This window comes from Dermacentor andersoni, chromosome 1 (assembly GCF_023375885.2).
Source record: "Dermacentor andersoni chromosome 1, qqDerAnde1_hic_scaffold, whole genome shotgun sequence".
NCBI lineage: Eukaryota > Metazoa > Arthropoda > Arachnida > Ixodida > Ixodidae > Dermacentor > Dermacentor andersoni.
In genome coordinates this window covers 244,316,614-244,343,229 of record NC_092814.1, presented here as the reverse complement: position 1 = coordinate 244,343,229, position 26,616 = coordinate 244,316,614, and the positions used below count along the sequence as shown (strand labels likewise).

The following is a 26,616-nucleotide window of genomic DNA, read 5'->3' as shown; positions in this document are numbered from 1 at the left end:
GCTTCCACCGTGTTGGTCTCAGTGGGTTGGGGAAGTTCGTGCTTACGCACAAAGCCCGCCTTTACCACTGGTAAAGCGCCTCTTTAACATTGCCGTACAAAGGGTCTCTAACCCCTTTTCCGCTGATCGGCATGGCCGCTGATAGCTCCTGCCTTCACAATCGCGGTGCTCCCGGCTTTCAGGATGGTTGATATCGTTAACTGGGCGAGCTCATACTTCTTCACAAGGGCGCTCACCTGAAGCCGCATCGAGAGTCCTGCAAAATATTAATCTTCGTGTCAAGCGACACAGCTTTGAGCTTTGTCGGCGCCTTCTTCAAACTGGGTTGAACCGTTCGTTCACGCTGCTCCGGTGGCGTCAGCCTCCTATCGCGAGAGAGAGAGACACGGGACGGGCGCCACCACGCCGCTTTGCTTGTCGCTTTTTTTTTTTTTTTTCTCTCCCTATCTTTCGGAGCGACTGTGGCCGACGCGCATGAAGCAGCTAGCGCCATCTTGTGGCGCGCTGCGCCTACTTAGCTATTCTGCGGTGCGCGGGGGCGGGCGGGACGCCCTACGCGGTAATGGCGGCAGATACGAACTTACGGAGGTAAACATCGCCTCGTCTCGACATTGTTCGTTTCAGGGAACTAAGCAACGCAAATGTTATGATTATTTGGCACGGAAAACGCCGTCCAGACGGCAAAATTTTGATCGTTATATCCGATATGCGGTGAATAACCTATCGTTATAAATGGTTCTTTTCCCCATAGACCTAATGCATAAAATGACACTCTCATGTCGACCCATCGTTATAACCAATATATTGTTATATGTGGTATCGTTATAAGTGGACTGCACTGTATATGCTCATTGCAACTATATCGTGTTCAGAAATTGTCCAATATACAGGATAATTTTATGTAAATGGGTTCGGTATAGTCGGGTTCGACTGTATTCATATGTGCACATAGTGACTATTTGATTTGTTATTAGAAAGTTTTGAATATTCACAAACCCCTAATTATATCCAATTCAGTAGAACACCATTGATACGTTTTTAAAGGGACCATGAAAAAAACCCATAGCAGCCAGGAAAACGTAACTGTGAGGAAGGACTCAAATTGCCGCAGCACAACGTCAGAAACAGTCCAAGTAGCTGCCAGTGCACTTATTAGATGTTTCGGTGCTCGTTCTGTGATCAGGAACAGCACATGCATACATTTATAATTGAAGGACATGTACAGGTGTTCCTTGACAGTGGCCTCTACCGCAGTATTTTGTGTACGCTTCACCACATAACACTGTTCTACTGCACCGAAGCTGACTAAAGAGAATCGGCAATTGTGAAATGCAAATAAGACCAATGCAGGCCCCAAAGTAAATGTAGCCTTGTACTTGGCATACTTGGCCCAGTGTGCGTGGTTCCCAGTAGGCTTTAATCGATGCACACTTTTCAGATGTTTTGCCAACTGCTGTGTGCATGCTTTCTCCCAATGTTTGTGCCGCAGCTGGCTTGTGCAACTTTGTTTGTTGCAAACTGTGGTCGCTTTTTGAAACAAATTGGTAGCTTGTTACAACGAATCGGTTGCTTGTTGCAGCATGCGTGAGCCAATTTCTCTGTGCACCATTATATTTACGTGGCGGCCACATTGAAATTCAACGTAAGATGCGGGAACATTACAGAATGGTGCTGTATTAAGCGGGGACATGGCTTTCGCAACGTGAAAAATGGCCAAAAAATCAATTTTTTTAAAATCACATTATCAGTTTCTATAACTCTGTTTCTATCTGATTCCGAAATATAATCCCTATAAACCACGTAGAAGTGCTCTAAAAAATGTGTTTTATCAGCGAAGGTGGCGAAAAATTATGCGGAAATCAAGAAAGAACAGCATTTTTCAAACCACAATATCTCTGGAACAGTGCAACTGAGTGCCGCCATCTTGGTCTCGTTGGAAAGCGCATTTCTCCATCTTCAAAGTGCCACTTCAGCTATCTCCTCTGTACAGAAACAAGCACACAAAAAGCAAATGATTGAACGTCATGCCGGAGTCTGCGATTGGCCGCACCCGTCACTCCAGCGCAGTTCGCCATTGGTCCGGCGCTCGCGTTGTCTGCTTGGCTCTTTGCACCTTGCGAGCCTGGAAGTCTCCACTCGCCATAATCTCGATGTGTCAAAATGGGCACTACACGGACATCGCAGCAGCGTGGCCAATCCCTACGTCTGTGGTTGTCTGAGACCCGCGGCTAAGCATTCCGAGCATCGGCGATGCAGACTTCGTGACTAGGATTCGCACGCGGAATCCTCGAACATGTGGCTAAGCCTTTCAACACTCTGTGTTTCGGAATTCGTGACCAAGCACATCGCGCACGCAATCCTCATACTGCGGTTAAGCATTTTGCATATAGGAGTCTGCAACTCGGCAATCAAGCACATTGCATGTGGACATCTGGGACCCTCGCCAAAGCATTTTGTGCATCGGCGTCTCCGACTGCGCGACTATGTAAGTACATCGAGCGTCGACTCCTCGAGCCAGCGTCTAGGCATTTCGCGCATCAGCACCTTGGACTGCGTGAATAAGCACATCGAGCGTCGACTCCTCAAGCCCGTGTTTACGCATATCACGCGTCGCCACCTCGGACAGCACAAATAAGCTCATCAAGTGTTGACTCCTCGAGCTCGCGTCTAGGCATTTCGCACGTCGGCACCTCGGACCCATATTGCGCATATTGCGCATTGCGCAATGTTGCATATTGCGCATTCACTCTATTATCATATTGTCGCGATAGCTCCTAACAATGTCTATCATACCACCCCTTCATAAAGGGAACCTCATCATGAGCTCTGTTCACTAGGCCCCTTGGGCTGGTACAGACACGTGGCTGTAGAAGTGATCGAGGCACCATACAAAAGGGCAATTCTGGAAAGCACCTAGCAGCTGAGATGACTTGGAAGGCTACTGACACTCAGAGCCTTCATTCAGTAACATGGTCAATTCTACCAAGAGAAAAAAAAAATGCCTCACTGGTTATACTGGAGACTGCTATCAATCAGGCAGCCTGCAGGTGCAACACTGGAGCTTCATGCCCACATTCATGCCCACACAGAGTTCTGCACTTCGGTTCGAATCCCAGGCACCCTGCTATTTGTTGAGCAGCAGCAAACAATGCCATACAAAAAGGGGGGGATGGGGGGAGGAAGGCACACCAGACTAGAGGCCACATGTACCAGAAGCCCTACATCACAAAACACTCAAAAGACTACAAATTTGGTGCCTTTTAGAGAACTGAAGAGAAGGTGAAACTTTGAGAGCTGTTTTCTCAAAACTGTTTCTTTTCTTTTCTTTTCTTTTCTTTTCTTTTCTTTTCTGCTAAGTTTCTGGAGCTGATTTCTTTGTTACTGTTTAACATATTTTGATTCAGTTTTTTTTTTGTCACGTTCCTTGGGTCGTGACATTCTAGCTTTCTTATCTTGACCCTTTGTAAGTTTATGATGTGTCTATTCGTCTACCCGAAAGTGTGCTTGATGCGAAAATAACATAAAATATGGCACTCCAAAGAATTTGTGTTGCGAAAAAAAAAAAAAACAAGAATGTCACGACCTTCAGCACGCATTTAGCTATGCAGTTAATACTTAACAAGCCTTCTATCACGTTTTTTAAGTTCCCCAGGCTCTCCAAAAAGTTCGAGGGAGATCAATTCTGCTCAATAAAATTCAATAAAATGTTCTTAAGGTATCGCTCTGAAACTTTTATGGAAGCATAAGGGAGACATTGTCATCAAAATCCACGAATAAGGAAGTTGATATTCAAAGCCATGTCTCCGTAATACATAATACATAGGAGTCAACAGGATTTAGGTTGGGACCATGAAAACACGATGTAGCAGCCAGGAAAACATAACAGCAAGAAACGTATCAATGGGGTTCCATTGTATTCATTGTAAGTGTATACCATATTTATTAGAATCTAGGCTGATAGTTTTTTTTTTCTTCAAATAATCGTATGCCAAACTCTACAGTCGGCTTAGATTTGAGGATCTAAAATATGTGCCAGTTTGTAGTTGAAAATGATAAATATGGTGCATAGCTAGCCCCATCTAGAAAAGTCAGAATTGCAGCCGCTGCTAGCCACGCCAGTAGCCAGCCGAAGTACATAAGCGACGTCGCCATTATGACCTATGTCGTGCACTCCTAAAAAAACTTGCATCCTTTGGGGCTTATCTTTTCCCACAACAATAATCGTAATCTGTCTTGCCCGCATTCCCTTTCTAACGCTGCGAGCCTGGTAGTTCCAAGTTGCGAACGACATGCACGTTATCAGCATGACATAACATTCTCGACTGGAAAGTAATGAGCGTAGTGTTTTTAGAAAAGGAAATGAAAGCAAGGCAGATGACGATTATTGCTGTGGGACAAATATACACCCCAAAGGGCGCAAATGTTTTAAGAGTGTATCGGTATCATGGCTAAGTATCGGCGTGCGGAGTGCCGTTATCATAATGGCACCAAACAGGCGATGACACAAATGAAAAGTTGTGCTAGCCGCAGAGACATCGTCAAACGTTCAAGCTGGGCGGGACTTCAGCATTGATGAGAAAAACGTCCGTCGTTAGAGGGGGCAACAGTAGATGCCTTTTCCATGTTCCGTAACGAGGAGATCATAGTGATAAGGAAGATAAGCACACGATAACAAAGAGGAGCTGCTCACCGAGATCGCGCCACATTTCTACGCGTACGAGCCATGCCACACTGTCTGCGCATGCATGGGCACATGTCTGCAAGCATGCGAGGCTAGCAGCAATGATGTCGTATGGAGTGAGCTCGGCATGATCATAATAAATAAATATTGTTTTCATTTTGTGAACGCTGTCCTCACTTTCTTGTTCGGTTTACATTCGCGGCAATTTTTTTTTTTCTTTAATGGCTTCGGACCTTCGGGGGTCGGCTTAGAATCGAGGCTGGCCTAGATTTGAGTAACTATGGTATTTGTTACACACTGATATCGGCAATAAACATTTCATATTTACTTCATTATATCCGATAATTTATTATATCTGTGTTTGTTATATTGAGGCCTGACTGTAGCTGAAATACCTTAGTAACAATGAGTATTTTGGTGTCCGTGTCTTGTTTTATCAGAAACCTTTCTGTAATAGGGGTGTCTTGTTGTTGGCCTATTTCACTAAGCTTACTCCTTAGCTTAATCAGTGTGCAGCATAATGCATTCATAAGGTGGGCTTCACTTGCTGTAATATAATGTTTATAACAGCAAAACCACTATTAAATTATATAATAAAGTAGAATATTGATGACAAAACTCACGGGGTTACTTAAGATGTTGATATCATGCAAAGTACATACCATTAAGAAAGCTGAAATTTGTATGTTTAGCCAGCAGAAAGGCATTCACACAAACTTATCCACAGTTGAAAAGGTCCTGCACAGTAGGAACTTGAAGAGGAAGGAGCAGGAGGACTTCAATTGCCTTTCATAATACCATCATCACCAGAAAGAAAAGCTACCTGATAGACGTCACTCATTCTTGAACTTTGGTACATTACGTACAAATCCCATTTTAGTCAGGCATGTTGTATTTGCCTGATTAATAATATGTATGTGTGTTGCATGTGATTGCACAAAGCAGTTTAGATGTTTGGTGGTTTCGGCCTCTACACTATTACATTTCTCTGCTCTATTTAGTCAGCACTTGGACAAACTTAGTATAAAAGAGCAAAACGTACATGACCGATTGGCCCGAGCACCCATCCATATGTGCACGCACACACTCAGGTGAAAGTATAGCAGAGTGGCAGCTGATCTATTAGCCCTCAAGAGAAAAAACTTAATTTCTGCTGACTTATCAAACTTGAATGCAACTGCCAGAAACCACAGCACAAAATGATGTCCTTCAGTAAAGCTTGAATTCCCACATACCTTTGAACGGCATAGGTCACTTTCAACTTCCTTCATCAGCTTGCCATTTCAGCTGTACTGTTTCTTCAGGGGCTTGCTGCCTTAGAGTTCAAGTCAGTAACACACCACACTCGGCCGCAAACAACCACTTATAATTCAGTCATTTGACTACTGGTGCCTGTGTAACCACTTCTACTAGGGGTGTGTGAACAGTAATTTTTGAGATTTAATCAAATACAAATCAAATGTTGCCAGAAGCAAATTCAGTTGAATATTGAATACTTTTTAATAAAAAAAATGGGCAATATCATTGTTAATATACAAATTTATAAATATTTACTAGTAGTCGATTCAAAGATTGAATCGAATAGGACAATACTTGATCTGATGTGAAATTGTCAAGTAGTTCTAGACCCCTGATTTCCACTTGCCTTGGTCTTTCTTTACCGCCGCATAAATTTTTTTTTTCGTTGAAATAAGGGTAAGCACACATTGTTATATTGCACCTAAAGATATGTGAAATTCTATGGACATCAAGTTATGAAAAGTTAGACAATTTGTTACATCGGGAATTTCATTGCATTGAAGTTTATGTCAAGGTTTAAATGTGATAGGGTTATAGTATAGCACTATTGTTGAATATTATGTTTCAAGATGCATGCTTTAAAATGCTGTTTTAGAAATACTCACAGTCATTGTATAGTGTAAGTTTGAGGAATGCATTATAATGTTTTCAATCTATTTCTGAGAAGCATACAATGATATTCAGCAAACTCTGCTCTAAAGATGATTTGCATTTTAAGTCTGAGCTTCCAAAAATGTTGGTTCATTTTTATAAACTGCCAAGGACATCTCTTTTATACTATGATTATGACGTGAATTGTGCACATTTACGTGCACTTTGAGAATATTCTGTAATCTTGAAATTAAGTGAATCCTTTTCCTAACTTTAGCTCCATGGTTGCTGTGTTGCAGACATAGAGCGAATGAAGTATACAGCTCTTCTTCTGACCGTCATCTTCTCTACTGGAGAAAAGCCGCCGAATAATGTTTATGGTAAGACCTGTTTTCTCTTATGTTCCGTTTTTACAATGCTCTAATGTATACACATTTATTAAAGACATTCAATTTCACAGGGACTTTACAACTTTGAAGCATATAGTGAAAACCTTCTATGTACCCACTTAAAAAGTACAAACTGTTAAAACATAGCTGCAACGAATCCTTGACCCAGTCTCTATAGAGCCTAATGTATTGGCCGACTGCTTATGCCATAGTGGCTCGTCATATGCCTGCCAGTTAGTGTGAACCACAATCCCTTTTTGCGATGTAAAGGTTAACTGCACTGCCTTGACTCGTGGCATGGCTGACACCATGCTGTGCTACAAAATGTCTTCTGCCTTTTCGGAAGGTGCGGAGACTAGTCTACCAATGATTCCGGCTTCGGCGTGAGTGGATTGATGTCTGTATGGATAAGCATTGAAAGTACATAAGGTGTGGAAGCGACCGCAGCAAAGAATATAAGCATTGACAGGTGTAGCACTTCAGCTTAGTTGGGTTCCAACCAAGGAAAGCAGAGCTGTGATACTCCAGCACCACATTGCATTGCCCGAAAAAAAAAAAAAAAATGTGTTGTAGTTTTACTTTTCTAGATCTCAAAATAGATTTAACGGGTGACATAGTATCAAAAGAAATGAATTTGCTTTTGTGATTGAAATTAAACCTGAAAAGGATTCTAAAATGAGCAAATGTGCTACGCTATAAAGTGGGGAGTGCAGAAGATTATTAGCTAATGCCATGGCTCTCGATATATACACCCACCATGGTGTCTTAGCGGCTGTGGTGCTGCACAGCTAAGCGCAAGATTACAGGATCAAATCCCAGCCACCACGGCCGTATTTCGACGGGGACAAAATGCAAAAGCACCCATGTCCCGTGCATTGGGGGCACATTAAAGATCCCCTAGTAATCAAAATGAATCCGGAGTTCCGTAATATGGCATTGTGGTTTTGTGGTAAATTGTGGTTTTGGCCCGTAACACCCCAGAATTCAATTCTCTGTATTTACAACACCGCACTGTAGATTGCCTCGATGCTCGCCTCTGAGTTTACCTGAAGCGTATGCGCATTGTATGCCTCCGTTGAAGCTGAGGTCTCCACACTAAACTTCACGGCCGTCACAATTCTTCCTGTATGTTCTGTTGAGGTTTACATCTTTGGAGGAATTGTTCCTGACTCATGCATCTGATGGGCCAGGGTACTACAAGTTTCACCATGTCATCGATAGCCTGAACCTTTATGTAGGATGAATTTGCCCTCATGCAGAGGTACAAAGTGACCACAGTTACTGAGCAGTGCGCATTGGTGTTCAAGTAAAGACCACTCGAGCGTTGCTTGTGTAAACCTTTGTTTGATTATATGACTGAGGTTACTAGGTCATATAAAGGGATATGTTCCAGTGGAGCTGCTTAGTGCAGTAGTTGACAGGCAGAACACTACAGGCATTGCTCTTCGAGGCCTCATGGCTTCAGTTTTGGGTGAAGAACTACCTACAAAAAGAAAACTGCAAAAAAGCATGGCAGGGATAACATTTAATTGATAACTCTGCTCAATGAGGCACATTCAAGAGCTTTTTGGGAAAGATTTGTGGAGATGACACCATTTAATGCAAGGCACATTCCACGCCCATCTTTAAAGTATAGTTCAATGCAGTTTCAGTCATCAAACAAAGATCTTGGATAAACCTAAATTGGACATGGGTATCAAATTCTTATTGCTAGGCTAAAGCAGATATGTTCCCAGTAAGGAAAAAAGGGCTGCTTACTAGGAAAGTATCGAGATCATGAGTGTGGAAACGAAATTTGAGAACCCTGTAACGGTACTGCAACGAGTGCACAGTACTGCCCGCTTGTGATGAGTTCAGTGCATTCGTGTGTGAAATCTCTGCGAATATATGTCCTATTGATAATCTTCCTGATTTTCATGCAGAGCATGTGGGTGAGCAGTTTGTGACATTCCTGCTGGACACAATCGAATCTGTTGAAATGGAGGAAGAAGTTGCAGAGCTTTCACTGGGCTCACTTCTCTCTCTCAACCTGCACCTTCAGTCTGAAGCAGACAACTTTGTTCTTCGGACACTAGCGACTCGCAAAGATGCCCGGGCACTTACCGAACGACTCATGCTACTTGTCAATCGAGAAGGTGGGTCCACCGTGCACTGCGGTTCTAGTGCTACAGTTCCTATTACCCTGACGCAGCTCGTGCATGTGAAAGGTATAGTGTTTGCGCCCTTGCGTTTCAGTGCACAAACTTCTAGCTTGTTTGTCTCTCGTATGGCAAGCCTAAAATCACTGTACAATAGACTCCCTTTAAGACGAACTCCAAGGGATCATGAAAAGTGCTCGTCTTATCAGAAGTTTGTCTAATCAGGAGTGCTTCTAAAAATGATGTTTGAGCATGCACTGTGTGTCCAAATACCTCATATATGAGAACAAATGAATGAAATGGCCTTTCAGGGAAAAATTAACTGCAATATGAACATTTATTGCACTACTAGTGGTGTACTACACATTGCCCTAGTAAGGCATCAGGCACTGTTGACTGTTACCCAGTCTGTTATTTTTTTTTTTGTGCCTGTCAAGAAAATCGCCTGGCTTCTACAAATGCAGACATCTCACTTAATTTTCTAAGATATTCCTCAGTGCCCTTGCATTGTTCGAAAAACTGCACTAACGTATCCAGGCAAGCATCAGCTGCATTGCAGGTCACTTGTGCAGATTCAGGCACAACATCCATGCTGTCATCGTCAGCAGCAGTTTCTGATGGCAAGTCGAGCACCTCTTCAATTAAGGGGCGATGCAAGTCTTGAAATTGAAAAAAAATGCAAAAAAATGCCAATTTTCAAAAATTGCGATTTTGAAGTCTTCATTGTCCAAAGTATTACCCCGCAAAGTATTATTGCTCAATTCCTTCTCGAAGTATTAAAAAAACGACATTTGTAAGCGTCGGTGGGCCGGAATTGAAGGTCCAGCTCGAAAATTTGCCCTAATTTCAAGCCGCCAAAGCTCCGGACAACGCATGGCGATCGCCGCCATCTTGGTCTCGTTTGAAAACTGGTTCCCCGTACTTCATTTTGGCGCCTTTCAACACGACGAAGGCATTCTGTGAGCGATGGTATCGGTGTCGTTTTCGAAGGGTGAAATTCGGAAAGAGCGACGCTGATTGGGCGAAGCGCGCTCTTCTCCGAGGCGCAGCCCTTCAATTGGCCCTGGCGCGCGCCTCCTCTCCTTCTTGAGCCGGCGCAGCCGCGTGCTGACGGCGTGGTGCCTTCGCGTCGTCTGCGTGCGCCCGAGGCTTCTCTTTGTTGTGCAGTGTTTCGCGCCCCACAGTGTCTTTTCGCATCGTTCATGTAAATATTTTCATTGTTAATTCGCTCCCTTTTACCTCGCACTTTCGTTACTACTTTTATTAGCCAGGCTGCCGTGCGTACGTGTGTGTGTGTTTTTGTGCCGTTGTTCTGATGGGGCGGGACTCGCGTTTGAAATCAAGCACACGGAAAGTGGTCCGCAAAAAGAGACGTGCTTGGAACAAGATAACTGCATCATCGAAAACAACTACGGCAGCTTGGCTGTCATTCCAAGCAATAGTACCACCTATCGGCGCCGCTGCGCCGGCCTCACCAGGAACGGCCACTTCGGTGTTGTCGCAAGCCGCAGTACCACAGTCCCCCGGGGCTGCTGCACCGCATTCACCCAGATCGTCAAGTTTGGTGTTACCGCAAACTATCGTACCACGGATCAACGCCGCTGTTCCAAGCTCCTCAAGAACTTTGGTCTTGCCTCAAGCCACTGCGGGTCGACGTGGCTGCTTCAAGCTCCTCGATACCGTCAACTTCGGCATCGCCGGTGGGTGCAGCTGGACCAAGCTCGCGTGCGCATCACATCGACACGTCGTTTTACATGGAGGCTGAGTGTGCGGAGCGCGAAAAACATGCAGACAACATGAAGTCTTCCTTGACAAAAAAGTGTGCGACTTCGCGGAAGTTCGAGCATTTAGGCGTCGGCGCGGTGAGTGACGACGACGATCGCGGCATGGAGTACATCATTGTGGACATGAAAGTTTTGCAAACACTTTTTGCGTCCACAACATGCATCAAGTGTGGGATGGCTACTATCGAGCTCAAAAAGTGCAATGAGAAACAGTACGGCCTAGCGGTGAGGCTACTGCTCACGTGCTCAAGTTGCGATTTCGCGGAGCGGCACTTTTTGTCGCCACGAGTCACCGGAGCATCAAGCATCACGCCCTTTGAAGTCAACCTCAGAGCAATGAAAGGAATACAAAGTATAGGGAAAGGAGTGACAGCCCTCGCGGACTTTTGTGCCACCCTGAACGTCTCCCACCGGGGCCTTCACCACAAGACCTTCAGGGGACACATGGAAACCATGGTGCGAGCTTGCCAGACAGTAGCTACAGCCACAGAGGCAGCAAGCGTGGAAGTAGTCAGAACCGTCTACAAGGACTTCCTCAACCCTGTAGGAAACGCGGACATCATTTTTGATGGCACCTGGAAAACCCGTGGCCACAATTCTAACATAGCTGTGGGGTGCATTATTGAACTTTACACAGGCCTGGTGCTGGACCATGTTGTCCTTTCTCGGTATTGCCGTGGCTGCCAAGGAGCACCTGACCCTGATGATGATGGCTACGGTGACTGGGCTATAACCCACAAGTGTCAAAAAAACATTGACTGCAATGCCGGACGGATGGAGACAGAAGCAGCGCTGATCCTGTTCAGGCAGTCCCTGCAGAAGAATGGGCTGCACTACACAATTCTGTCTGATGGCGATAGCCGCACTTTTCATGCACTGACTGAAGAGAGCATCTACGGGTACTTGGACATTGAAAAAAAAGACTGTCTGAACCATGTCCATAAGCGAATGGGGCAGCCCTTCGCACCTTGGTGGAGAAGAAAAAAGCCCAAGGAAAGTCTCTTGGCGGAAAGGGGAGACTTACCCAGGATAAAATAAAATAGATAAACTATTATGGGTATGCTCTGAGGAGCCACAGGCATGACGTTCCTGCACTGTAGAAGGCAGTGCAGGCCACGCTGTTGCACATGACTTCAACGGACGAATCCCCTGATCACAGTTATTGTCCTGAAGGTGATGACTCCTGGTGCTTTTTCAACCGTGCCCTTGCCAACCAAGAGGAGCCACCACCGCATAAAAACCCTCTGCCAAGGTTTATTCGCAATGCTCTAGAGCCAGTCTTTGCAAGGCTAGGTGACCAGGCCCTCTTACAGCGCTGCAGTGATGGCATGACACAAAATTCCATTGAGTGCCTGCACTCTGTGATCTGGACCCAAAGCTCCAAAAACAGACACGACTCATTGCTGGCTGTGGAAAGGAGTGTTGCTGAAGCAGTGTCACGCTACAATCAGGGAATGACACAAACCAGCAAGGCTGTTGCAGTGCAGCTTGGCTATAGTCCCGGCAGCTTCCTCATTCGAAGGAGCCTTGAAAAGGATAAACAAAGGCTTTACAGGTCTAAGAAAGGTCAACAAGAGACTGAAAAGATGAAGAAAAGAATGGCCAAGAAGCACAAGCCTGACAGGACGCAAGACTACTGCCCAGGTCTTGTGTGAACTTGTGAGAGCATTCAAAAACTTGAAAGTGACTTTCTGGGTGTTTATTTTTTTCCTCAAGTCCCTTTGCCTTATGAAAGGTTTGATAAAGTTTCCATGAATTGATTTCGGTAAATTTGGTGTTCTTGTGCTCAGCAACACTTGGGCAACATGTTAGAGCCCTAAGGTTTTCCATTTGTTTAATAGACAAAAGAGCTAGTGGCAGTAAAACTTTAAAAAACTTTAAATGCAATTTTCTCAGCTTTCTTTTTTTCGTCAAGTGCCTTTGCCTTATTGAAGTTTTGATGATGTTTACGTCAACTGATTTCAGTGAACTAGGTATCATTTTTTTAGTAATATCTTGGCTATATCCTAAAGCTTTCCGTTTCTTTTTAAATGTGATAGATTATTAATTTGATCAAATCTAGGCTAATTGCTGCCACATTGTTTTTTTTTTCCCAAACTTTGCGATTTATTTGTGATAATCACAATTACTTTATTGGTATTTGCTTAGCTTTAGGATATGCAGTGGGTCTTTGGAAGTGTCTACATATTCTTAAAAACACTTTATTTTAATGAGAAGGTATTAAAAAGGTTCGTAAGAAATGACCTAATTAGGAGTATTGTATTTTGTCATATCTTTTCTTCCAAGTGAGATATTTTAAATCAAAACACATATTTGAAATCAGCATTCTACAATATATCTTCACACAAAATTGAAGCAGCGTATGTCAAAAAATAAAAAAAAAGTTTTTAGGACCCTCATCTCCCCGTAAAGCTTCCAGTATGTCAGCCCTACATGTTTGCACATCTTCCTCAATGTTGCCATACGCACTCATGTCAATGGAGACACCCTTACTGCTCAGCGTAGAAACAATGCTGCTCTCCTCCAAGTGCACAGTAGAGTCCTCATTCATAGTATCGCAGTCATTCTGCGCTGAGCTGTCACTAGGCACAATAAACCCCACGTGGTGGAAGGCATTGGCAATGGTCACTTCAGTAACCTGCCCCCAGGCACTTGTTAGTCAGTGGACAGCACTTAACAGGTTCACTGTGTACTCTACCGCTTTCCATGCAAATGAGCATCCTCTTCAACAGAGAGCGACGATAGCTTCGCAGTTGTATTTGCTGGTCGAAACTCCAGACGGATGGCAGAAGTCCGACGATGTGACCATGCCCGGGACAGTTATCAACAACAAAGAGAACTTTTCTCTTCTCTCTGGAAGCGATAATCCATCTCCTGAAGCCACTGCTCGAAAAGTGCTTGCATCATCCACGCTTTCGAATGAAGCATGTACGTGATCGGCAGCGTTTTTATGCTTTTAAAGCAGCGTGGTGCTTTAGACTTCCCAATCACCAGCAACCTTAGTTTGTCAGTCCCAGTCATATTTGCACCCACGAGGACAGTCACCCAAAACTTGCTGTGCTTGCCCGCCACACAGTTATCACCAGCAAATGCGAGCATTTTGTTTGGAAGCAGCTGGTAGAAAAGGGCAGTTTCGTGCACCTTGTATATATCTTGAGGGTCATATACTTCCATGAGGTCATTCAGTTTGTTCTGCCTCCAATCGCTGCAGGCCGTTTCGTCCACTGCAGCAGCGTCGCCGACAACGCAATGAAAGGCCAGTCCATGCCTTCTGCAGAAACGGTCGAGCCTCCCATCGCTGCATCTCCACATTCAGCCGCAGTGCAATTTCTTCTGCTTTCGCTTTCAATATGACTCCATTCACTGGCAAATTTGCACCGCACGCTCTCTTTACCCAAGCAAGAAAAACGTCTTCTAGGTCTTTGTGCATAGTGTTGTGTCGGCAGCGGCGGGCAAGCGGGGGCCCGCGACCAGCGAACGCGCAGCGACCGCCCGCAGAGAGGGAGACGCGGAGCCAACTGCTCCTGATGAAAACCGGACAAGGACTGAGCTGGCTCGCGGCCGTCTATTACTAAAAAGGGACTTCACACGCCAAATGACACCTCCTGATTGGTCCAAGCTTGTCACATGACAGAAGGGGGGCGCGCCATCTAGCTAGACTACTACGAAACATAAATGTATGATAACACAGAGATCTGGCAGGGGGCGACACTATACTACACCATCCCCCCCTGGAAACAAAGTAAGCATACAGTGAAACGCGCACACAAGACGCGCACTTAAGTCCAAGGACAAATTCAGTTCGTTCCCCCCCACGTTCACACACACGCGCACCAGATGCACACAAGGCACGCACTTAAGTCCACAACAAATTCAGTCCGTCCCCGCCCAAGTTCACATACACGCGTACGAGTCTTGGGCACCAAAACACAGGCAGTCACTCAATACAAAATCCGACAAGGAACACGGCACAAGACTCGCTGCACCGCAACAAGGAACACATTTTATACCTGTGTTAACGAAACATGTGAACTGTCTCCTAAATGTCACAGCGAGGCCCCTAGCCGTGGCATTTCGAAGACGGCAATACGCTCTACATTCAAGAAACATAATCATCGAGCCACGGATGCCGTTTTCTGTCACGATGAGGACGTGTGTGTACCTCAGAACTTTGGGGGTTGCGACGCATATCGGTCGACTTCGAAGACCCAGTCGTCCCACCACTATTTCCCTCCCCCTGGTTAGACAATTGAATGTGGGTGTCGCTCAAAGCTGGAGAGGGTTGCCCAGGAAGCTCCTCTCGACGTCCCAACAAGTCCTGGGAGGCTACCGATTCCCCCACGGAATCAGAGACGACTGCTGACTGTGTAGACTCGGAAGTGATACAGTCAGACAAACTACTTAGCTGATGCTTATAACTATGAGAAGACGATGTCACTACAGACGAGTCATCGGAATGACTATCCAAGTTTGAATATGAGTACAAAAAGTCTCTATCACTTGTACACAATGTACTATCTGCTGAATCCTTTATCACTAGGGTTAACTTAGACACATGCCACGTCTTCCCATCACTGAGTAGATCAGTAGATGGTCCTATCTGGGCCTTAACTGTACGAGGTTTACTGTACTTAAAAAATCCTTTCCTGTTAAATCTAATTCTGACGGTGTCTCCCACCTTGACACAAGTTGCCTGAGCACCTCTACGTTTGTCTACGTACTGTTTAGTCTGCCACTGTTTCTGCAAGACCCTTTCTTGAACTTGAGGCACAAAACTGTCCTGATCCCGTAGATCTACACAGAGCCGCATGGTTCCATCCTTCTTGCGCACCACCACGAGTGGAGACACCCACTCAGAAGCCTCGACGCGCTCGATGACGTCGCAGTCCTCGAGACGTCGCAATTCATTTGTGACCTGGTCAAGGAGAGCCAGGGGTAGTCGGCGCACTCTGAAGATACTGGTTTCGCATCTTGCTGCCGATGAATTCGGTGCACTAAGTCATTGACGAGACCCAACTCGTCACTGAAGAGGTGATCAAAACCTGGAGGCGCACCTGTGGGGCTCTGTACTGAAGGAAACGATGGTAGACGACATATCAGCGACGTACCGTCGATCTGTATGCCCAAGCGTTGGATGGCGTCTAAACCCAGCAGTGATGTTCCTGTAGTCGTTACGTGGAACGTGACGGAGCATGACCTTTGGAAAAACTGGACAGTGGCTTGAAAAAAGCCTTGAATGTCGATGCGTTGCTTGGAGAAATTTCTCAAGTCCACTGTTGTTTGTGACAGCCTGTGCTGTCGACCAAAGTGATTTCTAAAATCTTCGGCCGTCATGAATGACACAGACGCTCCCGTATCCACCAGCAGTCGCATAGAGACGCCGTTAACTACGACCGGAACTTCCAAATCTTTTTTAGTTTCAAAAGCGCTTACCGTCAAGACAGACGCGGACGGCTGCCCTGCGGAAGTTGACGAAGACAGCATCTCTGCAGAAGAGACGTGTTGCACCGCTGTTCGGGTCTTTCGACATACCGAAGCGAAATGGCCCAACGTGTGGCAGGTGTTGCATCGCCGATTTCTTGCTGGACAATTCCTGTAAGACGCGATATGGTTCCTGCTGCCACACCGATAGCATGCACCACGGTTCCCAGAGGAGCCATGTGCGAAATGTCGACCATCTTGGCGGTTTCTCGGAAAAAGTCGGCCATCTTGGCGGCTTCTCGGAAGAAGTCGGCCCTCTTGGCGGCCTCTCGGAAGAAGTCGGCCCTCTTGGCGGCCTCTCGGAAGAAGTCGGCCCTCTTGGCGGCCTCTCGGAAGAAGTCGGCCCTCTTGGCCCGTCGACGGAACGCCAAGTTGAGCTGCCTCGATTCTTCGTACATTTTCGGAGCCGAACGCACGGTTCGCTCGATGCAAGGCTTCTAAAGAGCGTCCAATTTCTTCTGCCTTGTCCAGGGACAGGGTTTCGCCATGAGCTAATAACTTTTCGCGAATGCTGACGTTCGTTACCCCATGTATTACTTGGTCTCGGACGTGCTCATTGTAAGTTGTGCCGAAGTTGCACTGTACCGCCTTCTCCTTCAGTGCGGTCACGAATTCCAGGAATCCTTCTCCCTCGAACGTCCTTGATATAATTGTATGTTCTGGACGTTCGAGGGAGAAGGATTCCTGGAATTCGTGACCGCACTGAAGGAGAAGGCGGTACAGTGCAACTTCGGCACAACTTACAATGAGCACGTCCGAGACCAAGTAATACATGGGGTAACGAACGTCAGCATTCGCGAAAAGTTATTAGCTCATGGCAAAACCCTGTCCCTGGACAAGGCAGAAGAAATTGGACGCTCTGACGGGACGGACTACTGAGCTCTGCGCCGGCGATCTACGGCTCCAAGAGAAGAGGCTCGGCAGTGTCGGGACCCCCCAAGGCTCGGACATCTCGCCGTTGTTATTCAACCTCGTCATGATCGGGGTGGCCAAGCGACTCTCTCGCGTCGAGGGCGTCCGGCACACCATCTACGCCGATGACATCACGCTGTGGGTTCCGGGAGGCAGCGATGGTCACATTGAGAGCACGCTGCAAGAAGCCGTCGACGCGATTGAAGACCAGCTGAACGGTTCTGGTTTGATCTGCTCACCGAGCAAGTCAGAACTGCTGGTGTTCCCACCGAAATACGTCAGACGTAAGAAGAGCGAAGCGAGGGATTACGAGGCCATCAAGATCGTGACGAGGAACGGCCACGTGATCCCGGAGGTCGACAAAATCCGGGTGCTCGGCATGATCATAGACAAGCGACGGGGCAACGGCGAGACTATTTCCCGCCTTACAGCCAAGATTACCAACGCAATACGTCTCATCAGACGGGTCGCCAACCGCAAGGCCGGAATGAAGGAGGAAAGCTTGATTCGGCTTGTGCACTCCTTCGTAATCAGCCACGTCACCTACGTTGCAGCCTTCCACAACTGGATGCAATGTGAAAGGAATAAAATCGACGCCCTGATACGCCGAGCTTACAAGGCGGCGCTCGGACTACTCGAGTGTACGAGCACCAACAAGCTCCTGAGCCTGGGGGTACACAATACCCTCGACGAAATTGCGGAAGCGCAACGGACCGCCCAGCTGGAGCGGCTCTCTATGACCGAAGCCGGCAGGCGCATACTTCAATACTTGGGCTTCACGCCCGGAGCGAAAGCGGCGAGTAGCGACGTTTCTGTCCCGGACGGAACCCGGCGCCGGATTCGGGTGGACCTCATCCCGAGAAACATGAACCCGGAGTACAACAAGGAGAGAAGAGCGGCGAGGGCCAAGGCCCTCATCGACTTTCACGCCAAGGACGAGCACGCAAGGTTCGTGGATGCGGCAGAATACCAGGGAGACTGCGCGGCGTTCGTAGCTACCGTCATCGAGGCGTCGTCCGGCGCAACGAGGGCAGCGGCGAGCTTACGGGTCCGCGAGGCGTGTCAGGCGAAGGAGGTGGCCATTGCCCTGGCCATTGCCGACCCCGGGTGCCAGACGGTGTTGTGCGATTCCCGAAGTGCAGTGCGGAATTATGCAAAGGGCAAAGTGTGTGGTGAGGCTGTGCGCGTTCTGTGCTCGGCTGACCTGCAACGACAGAATCGGTGTGTTAGAATCAAGTGGTTCCCGGCGCACGCGGGCAACGATGCGTCCGAGAAGCACGATAACCACAACGAGACGGCACACGCAGTGGCGCGAGCGCTAACCAACCGCGCCGCTGCAACCGACCGTCCAACGTGGTGTAGTGCCAAGGACCGCATTACGACGTTCAACGAACTTACCCAGTTCCACCGCCTGGCTCGAAGGACTTTCCCACCCCCGCACCCGGGGCTGAGCCGAGCGGAGGCGGTGCTGTTCAGACAATTGCAAACTGGTTCTTTACCCACCCCAGTATTAATGACTCATCTATACCCTAAATTATATGTGAGTGATGTGTGCCGCGTGTGCCAGCGGGAGAGGGCCACCCTGACGCACATCCTATGGGATTGCACCAAGTTCCCCAATGAGGCTTCGACAAGTACAACGATTCCTCCACGACTCGTGGCTGCGGCGGAATGCTACGACCACGAAAGCCAAACCTGGGCCGTCCAGCAGGTCTCGGCGGCTCTTGAAAGACAAAGGCCGAGCGAAACCGACGGAACGTTGCCCCACAGGGCGACCAACCGCGGGAGTAACACGCGCTGGAGTTGAGTAGAGACCACCCGCTGAGAAGACGTCAGGGCCCGCGTCACGGCGCCATTTAGTCATGGTGTCGTTCTGCAGGCGACTACATGAAGTTGTCTCTCTCTCTCTCTCTCTCTCCCTCGAACTGCCTTCGACTGGTGAATTCGTGCCTCTCTGCCAGAACATTTGTTGACGTGGCGAACAGCCGGTCAAGCCGCTGCAAGAGTTTCTGGAACTCTAACGCTGGCGGGACCGCATCACTTGACGTTGACGCTGCGCCAGTCGACTGCCTTGCTGCTTCGCTTGACGCTGACGCTGCGCTGGTTAACTGCCTTGCTGCTTCCTGCTCCTCGTCAGCAAAGTACTTTCGTTGTCCCCCACGCCCGAGAGCGCTGACGAGCGTGGACGCTCGTCGCGCGTTCGTCCAGTCGCCACCGCCGGCCGCTTCGAGGTGGGCCTGAAAAATTTTTTTCCATCGATACCATGGAATTAACGGTGGCCCGGGCAATTCAAGAAAAACGGGAAGGTTCGCCGAAAAGGAAGCCAGGCCCGGTAGCGTGCAAGAGACAGTGCAGAAAACAAGCCGGAGCTCGCAGCAGGAATGGGGCAAGGAAAAACAAAGGGGTCGAGAAGGCCTAGGCTCGGAAGCCTCGCGACGCCAAGGGCGTCAGCGGCGTTTGCTTGCCGTGCAGACACAGGGAGGGTCGCTTCACTTACGAAGCTCGCTGGTTTCCCGGAGCTTCGGTCGGAACCGCAGCGGGAATCCCATCCTCGTCGCCATAAGATGTGTCGGCAGCGGCAGGCAAGCGGGGGCCTGCGACCAGCGAACGCGCGGCGACCGCCCGCAGAGAGGGAGACGCGGAGCCAACTGCTCCTGATGAAAACCGGACAAGGACTGAGCCGGCTCGCGGCCGTTTATTACTAAAAAGGGACTTCACACGCCAGATGACACCTCCTGATTGGTCCAAGCTTGTCACATGACAGAAGGGGGTGCGCCATCTAGCTAAACAACTACGAAACATAAATGTATGATAACACAGAGATCTGGCAGGGGGCGACACTATACTACACATAGCTGTGCGCATCCTATTACGCTTTGGCACAAACTCACCGTCTTGCAGAGCACTGGTAATCCACACTTCATCTTTCACAATACCACCCACGGTACTTGTCGCGATGCCGAACTTGCGCGCAATTTCAGTCTTTGAAAGCCGCCTGGTGCGAACTTCGGTCAAAACTTCGATCTTCTCGCGAAGTTCAAGCGGCTTTTTCCGAGCTGTTGTCTCTTTGATCACACATGCAGGTGGCACTCGTATGATCAAAGAGAAAGAGAAAGTGGCATCTTGTCTCACCCTCGCACACATTCACTCGCACCTAACGCACACAGTGCATGGCACGGGACGCGATAGGATCTTATTGGACTTTAAACAGAACATGATGCAGCTCCCCTTCAGTGGTTGCTATTGTGGTGCGGCATGGGATTTAAGAGGTCTGTTTGCAAGCAGCCGCTTGCAATTCAATCATTGGACCATCTGCGTCCTCGGAAGTTTCCATTTATTATCTCAGCATTTCTTTGTGGCAGAGATGACTCGGCTGGAAAACTTTATTATGGCCCTGCAGGACGCACTTTGCGCGTAGCGGGCATCTCCCACATAGGGACCAACAGGAAGTACCTGGCAGCCGCTTCGCGGGCCTGCTGGACGGCCCATTGCTGGTCAGCAAATAAGGTTCTGAGGGACTTCTCCCACTTGTTCGAGGTAGAGTCGGGAAGAGCGTTTCTACACTTCCAGAGCATGTGTGCAAGTGTCGCCGTGTCTCCACATGAGGGGCACCTGTCGCTGGGGTACGCGTCGGGATAGAAATTGTAATTTGGTGGGGTTTAGGTACATGTGCGTCTGTAGTAAGCACATAGTGTTAGCACCTGCGGCCTGTTAAGTTTGGGGTGTGGTGGCGGAAAGATGCAGCACCCCAGGTAGAAGTGTTTTGTGATTTTGCTGTACATAATGAGCGCGTCTCAGTTGTCCTCTAGCTCGATGAGATTGGGTTGCCCGAGAACGGCGCAGTCGGTATGCACGCATGCTGCATCATGAGCAATCTCGTTGAGGTTGGGCGGGGGCACCCGGCACCCGCCTGTCACGATCCACCCCGGGTCGTGAACAAGGGAGGGCTTCTGGCACCCTCCGATAGACGTACGCTCTGCAGCGTGGTGGTGCTGAATGATTACTGACCGGCGAGCTGCCATGCTCGTCAGTGTTTATTGTGGTGCGGGTGACCAGTGTTGCCTGCCGAGCTATAGCAGGCCGCCGAGCTTGGCGGGCGAACCAAGATTATGTCCGCGGGGGCGTCACATACTTGCTACAACCCCTTACCCCCAGTTTGTTTGTTAACTAAAAAACAAACGTCCAAGTTCACACTATGAGGCTCTGCCTCCACCCTAGCTGGGTCGACGGTGCCTGCTACCCAGGCGAGTAACGGTCTGGTGTCCTCCGCCGTCGAGTACTCCGCCTGGGCACCGGTGTTGACGGGTCGGGTGTGGCAACGCCGGGTGCTGCCTGAGCCAGCCTTGCTCCATCCGGAGGGTCCGTAGTGGTCGGCCTCGTGAGTGGTGCCGAGCTCGACACCGGTCCAACGGTTGCCGCACCATTGGCTACGGTTGCCGCCTCCGAGGTAGGTGGTACTCTGCTAGAAGCGACTGGTGCTGCCGCTAGTCCTCCTGCGGGCTGGAACTCAGTGGCAGTCGAGGGTGCTGGCCAGGTCTCGAGGCGAGGTCTGACATGGTGGGCGTGTCTGTGCCACATGGCCCCATCTGGCATGCGGACGAGCAGCGATGAGGCGCTGGCAGGAGACGCCACCTGTCCGGCAGACCAGGGTGGGCCAGGACGGAAGTTCCTGGCGACAACTGGAGCTCCCGGCTCTGGAAAAAGGCCCGGGACGGCACCCTTGGTCAGCAGCCAGCTTCTGCTTCTGCTTCTCTGATTGGGCCTCGCGCAGCTTGTGCTTGCTGCGGGAGACCTCGCTCTTGAGCTGCCTGTTGCGGCTCTGCAGGCTCGTTATGTGCCGCATCTCCCGGTTGATTGGCTGAGCCTGCTCGCTGGACACCGACGACGCCTCAAACTCAATGCGTAGATTCTCGTACTCTCGACGAATCTGCGTGATGTTGTCCTCGAGGGGGATGACCTCCGAGCGAAGCTTCTGGACAACCAGCTCCTCGCTTTCCATCTGCTCAATGTGGCGAAGGTGTGAGTTTTTGGCTGTCGACAGCAAAGAGCGACACTCGTCCAGCTGAGTCTTGAGTTGCATGCTCTCGTTGTACAGCACGGAGAACTGGCTCTGCAGGCACTTGTACTCTGCCGTGCTCACCACCAGGCTCTCGGGCAGCGACCGCAGCTCCATCTGCAGCCGCTCCACCGTCTTCAGGGCCTCCTTGTGGTCAAGCTGAACCTGCTCCAGCTCCAGCAGCCGTGCCGATGCCAGCTCCCGCTGTTCCTCGAGCTGGCTCTGCAGGTCCTCCAAGCGCAGGGAGGCTGCTCCGCCACCACCGCCACAGCCCCCAAAATCCACATGTAGGCGGGACCAGGGTCTCTGTGGAAACAGCCAGGGGGTGCTTTCCACATTACGCGAGGCTCGCTGATGCTCCTGGCAGATTTGGAAGCTCTGCACAACATGCAGGCTGGCTTCCGGGTACTCTGGCAGACGAATGCCCAGTACATGAATCCAGTTTCGGCCCAGCAGCGTCGGCGACGACCCCTTCGTTAAGTAAAGGGGAAGGGTTGCCTTCCTGTCGCCAAAATGAACGCTGACCTGTGCCTAGCCCTGGACCTGGGAGAGTTGCCCGGAGGAGCTGGGCAGCATCACGCCCGAAGCCTCGACGGACACGCCGGGGAAAGTCCGCTTGAAGAGCTTCCCGGCCATTACAGACACGCTGGCCCCCGTGTCCAGCTCCATGGAAATGGGGTGCCCGCAGATTTCGACGGTCAGCATGTATGGCGGCACAGACGACGGTATAAAGCCTGTGTGCCACATGTCGAAAATCGGCGGGTCCTCGGCCACGACGTGGAGCCTGGCCGAGGAAGAACTTGAGCTTGCTGCCGCATGCCTCCGCCGCGTACCCTTGCGACGGCTACCCTGGCCACGGGCTTGTGTTGTACCTGGGCTTGAATCAGGCTGCTGCTTGCTGTTCGTCCTCCCACTTCGGCATACACGTGCCAGGTGCCCAGTTTTCCCACACGTAAAGCATTGTGCTTGAGAGAACTGGCACTGTGAAGGGGAGTGGGCACCACCACAGCGACCGCAGGTACTGCCCTTTGTCGCGAACTTGTTGACCGCCGCTTCCGCCGACGGTGAGCCAGAGGCACGGGAAATCTCGCTGGCGTCCTTGGCGGCAGCTTCCATTGCCAGCGCTGCCTTCACGGCGTCGTCCAGCGACGGGTCGGGAAGCTCCAGGAGTCGCGTCTGCATGGCGGGGTTGTTGATTCCGCAGACGAAACGGTCCCGGAGCAGCGAGTCCAGTTGGTTCCCGAAGGCGCAGGCACTCGCTAACCCTCGTAGCGCAGCAACGAATCGCCCGAGGGTCTCTCCTTCCCGGCGGCTCCGGTTGTTGAAGCGGAAACGCTCCATTAGCGTGGACGGTGCTGGGTTAAAATGCGAGCGCAGTATGGCAAGCAGCTCACCCAGCGTCTTAACGTGCGGCGTGGCTGGCTTGAGAAGGTCGAGCAAGAGGCTGAAGACGCGGGTCCCACAGCTGGCCAGGAAAATGTCCCGCTGTTTGACCTCGGGTGTGTCGTTTGCCCGGAAGAACACGCGGACTTGCTCCTCGTAAATTTGCCAGGCGGACCCATCTCCCTCGAACGGCTCGAGCCTTCCGTACAGCGGCATGGCGACAGCAACGGGGGGCGGTGTTTCGCCGCTCGCGGCGGCGTGGGACGCTCCGTAGGTACTCGTCGCCAGCTTCTTCGTCAGTGTCACAAGGATCCCATCCTCGTCGCCAGTGTCACGATCCACCCCGGGTCGTGAACAAGGGAGGGCTTCTGGCACCCTCCGATAGACGTACGCTCCGCAGCGTGGTGGTGCTGAATGATTACTGACCGGCGAGCTGCCGTGCTCGTCGGTGTTTATTGTGCTGCGGGTGACCAGTGTTGCCTGCCGAGCTATAGCAGGCCGCCGAGCTTGGCGGGCGAACCAAGATTATGTCCGCGGGGGCGTCACATACTTGCTACACCGCCCAAGATGGGCAGGAAACCAGATGACAGTGTGGTGCTTGAGGGTGCTCGGAACTGCGCTACGGAGAATGCGTAATGCCTGGTCCAGATGCCCCGTTTGTAGGCTTTGACAGCCGGTCTGGAGTCGCTATAGATCACTTCCCTTTGCCGTCGAGCATGACCAGAGCTATGGCTACTTGCTCTGCCACCTCAAAGTCTCGGGTGAGGATCGTGGCAGAGTTGAGGGTCCACTGCGTGGATGAGACCGCGACTGTGGCGAAGGCTCGGTTTTTGCAATAGGCAGCGATGTCCGCAAACGTGACGTCGTCCACTTTCATGTCTATGCGCTAGAGAAGGGCAGTTGCCCAGGCAAGGCGCCTGCCTCTGTTGTGGTCAGGATGCACGTTTCACAAAATAGGTGTGATCGTGATGAAGTCTCGGATCTCGCGGGGAACAGGCGTCAACTTCGGTGGATCCCTGGTCGTCGAGGATAAGAAGCCGAGCTTGTGCAGAATGTGGCAGCCTGCCTTGGTGGTCGTCAGTCGGATCACCTGTGTTTGCTCCTGAGCCTCGGCGATCTTTTCTAGTGTGTTGTGCATGCCGAGCTCGAGGAGTTTCTGCGTGGAAGTTGTGATCGGAAGGCCGTGGGCCGGTTTCACTGCCTTTCGAATGAGGGCGTTGAGTTTATTGCGCTCAGCGCGTATCCAATTGTGCATGGCAGTGACATAGGTGAAGTGGCAGAACAAATACATGTATGAGACGGAGCAGGTTGTCTTCTTTGAGGCCGTAGTGACAGTTGGCCACTCTGCGTACGAGTCGTATGGCATTCTCCGTCTTGGTCGTGAGCTTCCGCACCGTTTGGGTGTTGGTTCCGCGGGACTCAATGATCATACCCAGGATCCTGATGGAGTCTGCCTTGGGTAACAGGTATGACTGTCCCTGGTATGGAGAGTGATGTTGCATTGAGCCAGTGGTTTCCACCCACTGGGCTTGGCGGCCCGGCGTTTGGACAAGTACAGCAACAGTTCCAACTTGGTGGGGAGACCACTTGAGACCAGTGTGTTCAAGGTAGGACTCGGCGGTTTCGACGGCCTCCTGCAGGACGGATTCGATGAAGCCATCCAACCCTGCAGAGCACCAGATGGTTATGTTGTCCGCATAAATGGTGTGGTTTAGCTCGTCGATCTTCGAGAGTCGTTCGGAGAGCCCGATCATCACGAGATTGAAAAGTGTTAGCGAGAGGACTGATTCCTGGGGGGGTGTGCCCCGCTGTCCAAACTCTACTGCTTCCGACACAAGGTCTCCTGCATGTAGGATAGCCTTGTGCCAGGTTAGGAAAGAACGGATAAAGTCATAGAACCGACGTCCAAGCCCAAGGTCTGTGATCGCCTTCAGGATGGATGAGTGTGCAATGTTATCAAATGCCTTTTCTAAATCGAGGCCGAGTATGGTACGGGTTTCCTGAGTGTTTTCTCCGTCAGGCATCTGACGCTTTAGGAGTAACATGGTGCCTTGTGTAGATAACTCTGGTTGCAAGCCGATCATGTGGTGTGGGAGGATCATGTGGTGTGGGATCATGTGGCGTGGCTGTAGCGTACGCCGCCTCTGCCACCATTATCTGCTCTGGCAACCTCGACAAGACCAAGTATGGCCTTCGAGATGCGAGACATCAAGTATGGCTTCAGAGATTACACACTAGTTGGTAATGACTGATGCTTTGCCTTGGTCGCAGCACTATGCCTCAGAGATTTAATTGCAAATGCCAATCTTGAAGGCTTTGCCCGAATCATAGGTCGCATCAACATCGCGATCATCACATCCTATTCTGGCATATTCCGGCAACCACGCACATGGCCTGCTCTCGCCATTCTGTGCTTCTTTGTTTAGTTTGCATTCCATACAGTGCCCTGCTGGTTCCAAGAAGCCTTTCTCGTGAACTTATCGGCAGGCCGTGTCAAATGGCACCAACAGTCCTCACAGTCCGAATGAGCCCGACTCCGCAACTGAAGAGCCTGAACTGGCGCCTACTACAATGAGATCAAATACGGACATCATTGATGACCTGCTAGGCTGCGGTGTGCCGATTTCTGCTGCCATTACATTTGAAGACGTTGCAGGCATCAACAGCAAGTCGTTGTCGTGTGCCGAACTGGACGATGATGAAATAAATGAGCAAGTTCTCCCACCATCAAACAGCGACTCTGATGACGATGTGCCGTGTGCTCCCGGAGCGATCACATGCGGATCTGATGCGAGCCTTTGAAGTCCTTACATTGCCGTACAGTGACAGCCAAAAACTGGCAGAAATACAGCCGTACTTAGTTGCACATAAGCGGGAGTGCATGCAGCAACAAATCGACCAT

The 26,616-nt window shown here is 49.8% G+C and overlaps 1 protein-coding gene across 2 annotated transcripts in view; it reads left to right on the top strand.

Annotated features, from left to right (window-relative positions):
* LOC126548005 (NCK-interacting protein with SH3 domain) overlaps nt 1-26,616 on the top strand; it is an 81,873-nt gene that overhangs the window by 30,666 nt on the left and 24,591 nt on the right. For both annotated transcript variants that reach the window (XM_050196077.3, XM_050196076.3), the window contains exons 9-10: nt 6,871-6,951; nt 8,883-9,095. In XM_050196077.3, coding sequence (XP_050052034.1) covers nt 6,871-6,951; nt 8,883-9,095 — 294 coding nt within the window. The remainder of the gene's footprint in view (nt 1-6,870; nt 6,952-8,882; nt 9,096-26,616) is intronic.